Source organism: Mya arenaria, chromosome 6 (genome assembly GCF_026914265.1).
Source record: "Mya arenaria isolate MELC-2E11 chromosome 6, ASM2691426v1".
NCBI lineage: Eukaryota > Metazoa > Mollusca > Bivalvia > Myida > Myidae > Mya > Mya arenaria.
In genome coordinates, this window is record NC_069127.1 from 6,312,579 (window position 1) to 6,318,921 (window position 6,343).

At 35.0% G+C, this 6,343-nt stretch overlaps 1 protein-coding gene across 1 annotated transcript; it reads left to right on the top strand.

The window, feature by feature from the left end:
* The first annotated feature begins 1,477 nt into the window (after positions 1–1,477).
* Positions 1,478–2,920, top strand: LOC128236984 (polyunsaturated fatty acid 5-lipoxygenase-like). The gene is made up of 4 exons (XM_052952149.1): positions 1,478–1,527; positions 1,665–2,142; positions 2,245–2,426; positions 2,554–2,920. Exons 1-4 carry the CDS (start codon positions 1,478–1,480, stop codon positions 2,918–2,920), a joined length of 1,077 nt encoding a protein of 358 aa, XP_052808109.1.
* Positions 2,921–6,343: the final 3,423 nt, after the last annotated feature.

Below are 6,343 nucleotides of genomic sequence, written 5' to 3' on the forward strand. Positions count from 1 at the left end.
AAAGGGAAACATCTTTATTCCACCACCTGCTCTAATATAATGACCGCTGCCACATTTGCAGATTTGTTTAATACTGCTTCAATTGTGTTGTCCCACGTTTTAATCGGCAGTGTCTTAAGTAATAGTAAAGCACTGGATCTTATTGCCATTTGTTATATATTGAGACAGATTTTCATGTGATACAATCAAAACCTTTTCATTTATATTTAAACTAAGAACCTATGTTTGCAATTAAAAAGCATTTCTTGACATATTGCATGATCAATTTAATAAGAAATAAACTTTTTAATTTTTATTTTATTTTTCGCCTTGCGCTCGCCTCTGAATTGCCTTAAATTTAAAAAAAAGTATTTTAATTTTTTTTTCGCTCGCTCGCTCTTACTTTTTTTGGGCAAAATCCGTAGAACAAATGATCAATTTGTTGTGGCCTTACCATTTTGGTTAAAAACATTCTTATAACTTACCTTTAGTTCACATTGAAGCCTTGACTTTGCTGATTTTGACATGTATCCTTATAGTGACATTGCACATACTAATCAATAAAGCACTGTATATTGTAAGGAAGCATGTCTTTTCGTCTTAATTTTGTAAATCGTTTGCCAGCACGTCAATTGATTCACATTCGTCGTCCATTTTGTCGGCGTACAAAATCATAATAGTCGTAAAATCCACCAACCGGTTAAATACAACTGTTTTATCAAACCGTACAAAGTGGTTCAATCGTTCAGTAGGTTCAATTATGCCAAATATATAGGTTTATACAAACACAAAATTTTCAAAACAGTCGGAAACGGAAAACAAAATAGATACCTTTAAAATTAATTTCCAGCGTATTTATCATATTAGGCGAGTTCTGACAGCCAATGCAAATGGCTCATTTCTCAAATCCTATATTAGGCGAGTGTTGTAGACAATCAAAGCGGAGTAAACTCATATTAGGCGAGTTTTGTCGATATTGGCCGAGTTTGGTCGATAAAGAGAGAGTTCTGACATAAATTGTCTTCAATTGTCTTGTATTGATACGGCAATAGTCTCTGTATCTCATCAAATACGTAATAGTTAATTAATAATTTTATATTAATACTTGGATATGCTTAACAATTATTTTTCTTTTTGAAAAGGTTTATATTTGGTTACATGAAAACAGACAATGCAACAATGCCACATTAAGGCATATTGACCTTCCGATGTTTAAACAACGAATGACATTCCTTTATGTATCCTATTTTTTGCGGGAAATAATATATTTCTTGAATGCTTCTTATGAAGCGTCATTGTTCAGATCTCTCCATATTGTTTTTAACCAATTTGGAAGAGATGAGACATATCTAACAGTATTCATTCGAGAAGGGGCTTCCGGTTACTCTGAAGGCGCAACCAGGACAGTAAATGTTTTTATTTACGTACGGCTTCCATATATTGGAAAAGATACTTACAGGCGAGTCGTCTCCTCCTTTGGAATGCTTGGCGTGCGAGGATGTCTTTGAGGATGTTCATACATTCTGAGAAGCCACATGAACTAGACAGGTAAGGTAAAATAAAAATGGTTGAATGTTGATATACTATTTTAAGGCCATATGAATGCGTTCATGAATCACAGGTTCTTTATAATATAATTCTTATCATTGGTTTAAGTCACGCGTTATTGTTTTTGTCGGTTACAGATGGGAAAACGACGAGAAATTTGGTTTACAGCGCCTTCTTGGGGTGAACAGTTCTGTCATTCGTCGAGTAAAAGATATGAGTCAACTGGACAATTTTAATGTTGATGAAAATGAAATCCGATGGCTCCTACAGGGTCTCACACTAAAAGAAGCCATTGACGCAAGAAAGCTTTTCATTGTCGACCACGCAATCCTAGATAAGTGTCCAAAAAATCCGAAAATCACCTTATGTTCGCCAATAGCTCTTTTCTTCCGAGAAGAAGACAAAATCATGCCAATAGCTATCCAGTTATTTCAGGGCAGAAGCGACGATAACCCGGTATTTTTTCCAACAGATGACAAGTACACGTGGATTTTGGCGAAAATGTGGTTCAACAATGCCGATGCTCAAATCCATCAAGCAATTTCTCATTTCGGCTTTTTCAAACTTTTGGCCCCACACTTGATGGCTATCAATAATATTGGATTGAAATTCCTGGTTAGAAAGGAAGCACTTATTGATATACTGATGTCAATCGGGTCGGAGGGAACATAGTACCTAATCGCAAAGCACAAGGACACCTGGCGCTTGAACGTCGAGGGTTGCCTTCCACCTGACATCGTCGATCGGGGAGTTGAACCTACTGATGTTCCGTTTTATCCATTCCGAGACGATGCACAGCTTACGTACCAAGCCATAGAGGAATACGTTGATTCGTACGTCAGCTTGTATTACAGGTCAGACAAAGTCCTAATAGAGATACCCGAGATACAGGCCTGGCGGTACGACATGGATCGGTCTGCATCCGATGGCGGACTTGGAGTCAAAGGTATTCCAGGAGAACAGGGAAGCTTCCAAAAAACGAGACGAATTGGCTCTTGTACTTAAATGCATAATTTACACGTGCAGTGTCGGGCATGCTGCCGTGAACTTCAAGCAGTATGACGAGTACGCATTGACGCTTATTGGGCACCCACCCAAGGACAAGAGAGAACGTGATCTGAAAGAGGATGCCATCCCAACGATCCAACCAATAAACAAATTGCTCACACTCATGGGACTGACAAAAGTGCTCAGTACACGTGCAACAAATGCTCTGGGGAATTTTGAAGTGAACTACATTCATGACCCGGCAGCAGTCGAACTGGTCGAACAGTTTCAGAAAAACCTGGAAAATACCAGAAAAGAAATCGAGAAAAGAAACAAAACAAGATCTGCGGAGAGAGCATATCCATTCCTTAACCCCGCCGAAATACCAAATGCAATCAGCATTTGAACATGTTGTTATTTTAGACTAGATGTTCTCATTTTCATTCGAAATGTTAACAAAATGTCTAGAGTTTTTTTATTTTATTTTGAATGAGTTGTTATTTGAGCGTTATTCTAATTATATAAGAAGCTATTTTCCCACGGCTGTTGCCTACTGACATGTGATTTATTTTTAAACCAAACTTTTGTTTTCAATTGAAAAAGGCTCCAGTCCGGCCAGTCCTTACACCCATCCCATCAAAAGCCATCATATGTAGACCCACAACCATGACAAAGCTCTACATACAACAATTTGCCACGTGATAAGGGCAAGTCCAGAAGAAGTTTTCTTACCTCAATAGAGGGTGGCTGTTTTATTTATTCATATAACAGGAAGGCCGCCTAGTAAGAGACTTATTTTAATTTGATCTAACTGTTGTGCCTAGTGCGTGGAGAGGCCTATCATGATAAGTCATAATTTGAACAGAAATGGCAGAGGACAAAAAGTATAGTTATAAATGTATAGTATATGTTGTTTTGTGTTCAGTGTATAAACTGTTTATTTGAAGCGACGACGATTCAAATACTACAAATATTGTTAATTGACATCTAGCTAGATAATGCTACATGCCAAATATAACTTGTGAACTTGAAGCATACCCCTCTTGAAACTTCACATAATTATTTATTTTAAAACTTGAAAAACCAAAACCGGGATTGGCATTTAATATACATAGTCAACGGGTTAACACAATAATTTAACATATAAATGTACCTTGGAAAATCAAATCATCAACAAGCATTAATACAATAAGCACAATTAAATATTTATAAACAACATTATATTTTCAATGTCAAAATGATTTAACAAACAGTTCACAGATGATTTAAAGAATAACACTAATAATGATAAGCAGATCCGACCATTGGACAAGGGAGCTGCAAACAGGTACCAACACTTCTCAGTAGAGCAAGGGACATAATTTGACAAATATTTTAACCAGGGTTACATGTAAGTGAGTTATGAAAGTGAACATGTGTAATAAGTTTCATGCTTATATCTGAAATGGTCAAGTTTAAATCAATTTGCATGATGCCGACACAATGGGTTCAACAACACCTAAATTTATATTTCAAAAACAGACAAGATGAAAAGGAGATTCATATTATTGACATTAAGGCACAGATGCACCAAGCTACTAATTTTAAAGAAATAACGAAATATTGTCAGTTATTAAGAGATGGTCATTTTGATTCTAAACCATTATCTTATACAACACATGCATACATGTCTAAAATTGAGCAGTAAAAAATATATGACAATTTTGCTATTCCAATTCATGGCAATATGGAAGCAGTGCCAAAATTCTCTTATAAACTCAAATTTGCATGCCTTTTTCACAAAGAAACATCTAGGAAGAAAAACACTCAAAAGGTACATATAATTACAGTATTAACACCATCTATAACCATCAAAATTTACAATGTTAATTATAGATACAATTTAAACAATTGATGTTATTGTACTGGATCTAGGTTCTTTTTCAGTCACCTATCTGTACTAATTGGTGAATAGTTCTCAGACATAACTTTTTTCTCCCTCTCAAAACATTATCCTGAATTTTGAAGATATCAGAATTAAAAGTTATCTATAAGAAATTCAACTCATCTCCTGTTCCAAAAATGAAAAATTAACCAGAGTTCAAAACTCCATTTTGTTGTTCCGAATGATGTATTCAAAAGAGGTCAAATACTTACTTGACAGTAGTAGTTCTCGGACGCTTCCTTAAAATAAAACAAAAAAATGGAAATCTTGTCCCTAGCATTTTCTAAATAAGATACATGTATGTGTAAATGTTAAATATTTAAAACCAGAAAAAATATAATTGAAGCATTCATTTGCCATACAAATCTTTTTTGAGAACTTTGTTTAGCGGACCAAATATACTGAATCCATGTCATTAAATTTATGGCATACATTGTTCACCTGATAAATATCAGTACTGATGGAATAACATCAGCATATGCTAAAAGGTGTTTTACAATAAGATTTTCTTTCCTTAAACCAAAATTATGTCGGGAATATTTAAAACACAGGATATGAAAATATATATTTTTCTGGCCAAACAAATATTAGACCGTTCCCGCAACTCAAATTCTAACAAGTGTTGGTACCTACAGATATTTTTCAAAAAGCAGGAGTTTGATATGTAACTTTTACAACATGGCGAAAATCGGGACTGTCTGAGAACAACTTACCTACTGGTATTTATTTTTTGATATTCATTTAAAAACTCTTAACGAGTAACAACTGCAGGACTATGGATTATAGTAGAAGAGAAGGTTCATTGTTTTGGTATAAACAGACTATAGAGTTAACATGAATATGACACATGTTATAAACATTTTTGTAATGTCAAACCATTACAATACATATCAGCATGCAAGTACCGTATATATGTTTAGGGACTGACAATCATGTATTGAAAACAATGGATGGAATCAACTTTTAAAAGTTAAGAATGACATCCACTTTTTGCATCTTTTTGTTAGCAACATATTATTACAAAACCAAAAGTTAACTTTATATGTCCAACAACATTCAATTAAACTTTGGAACTTGTATATTCATTTTTTTTGGTCCCAATTAATGAATGCACTTAATAGGAATAGTTACATTATTGTGCAAATAAGCTTCATTGTTTTTGGTTCCAATGTTGAATGTCGTGTTTTCAATAAAAAAATATATTTGATTTATTTACAAAATTCATTTACTTAGAATGACAAATGACACTGTTCCAGGATTTCACAGCATAACTGAACAAGCACTTCATACATATCATATTAATTCAGTAACATTTTGATCTTGAATGTACACATGTATAATATTCCCGTACATCAAATCCCCTTTTACAGTACCGGCACTGGCTCTCATCTTAATGCCACTGGCCGTACTAGGGCTTAAAGCCCCATTCCCCTCTGTGATTTTGCAAAGTTCGTCATCTGAACTCTCACTGTATTCCATGTTTGGCGATTTGCGAAAGCCCCTGTTTACAAAGCCTTGCAATTTACCGGAGGAAGCTAGAAGGAAGCCGAAGTACGGAGGGGAGGGCTTCATTGGGCGGGAAATGTACTCTGGGTGGTACTGAACTCCAACAAAGAACGGATGATCTGAAAATAAAGATGCATTGTTAGACTTGAAAACAACCACAACAGATGCCAAGGCTTGTCCATTTTTCTCACTCAGTCAACAGGGATATACTTTGACAAATATATCATTTGGAGTAATGTGGCTTGTAACACAAACATGTATTGCTATTATCATTATGTGTATTGTGAATCAAAGTTTCCAGTTAAAGGCTTGTCCATTTTTTTCACTCAGTAAAACCTTTTAACAAGAGTTGTCATAAGACTACGGAGCTTTGATTTAGAAGTGAATACAATAATGATG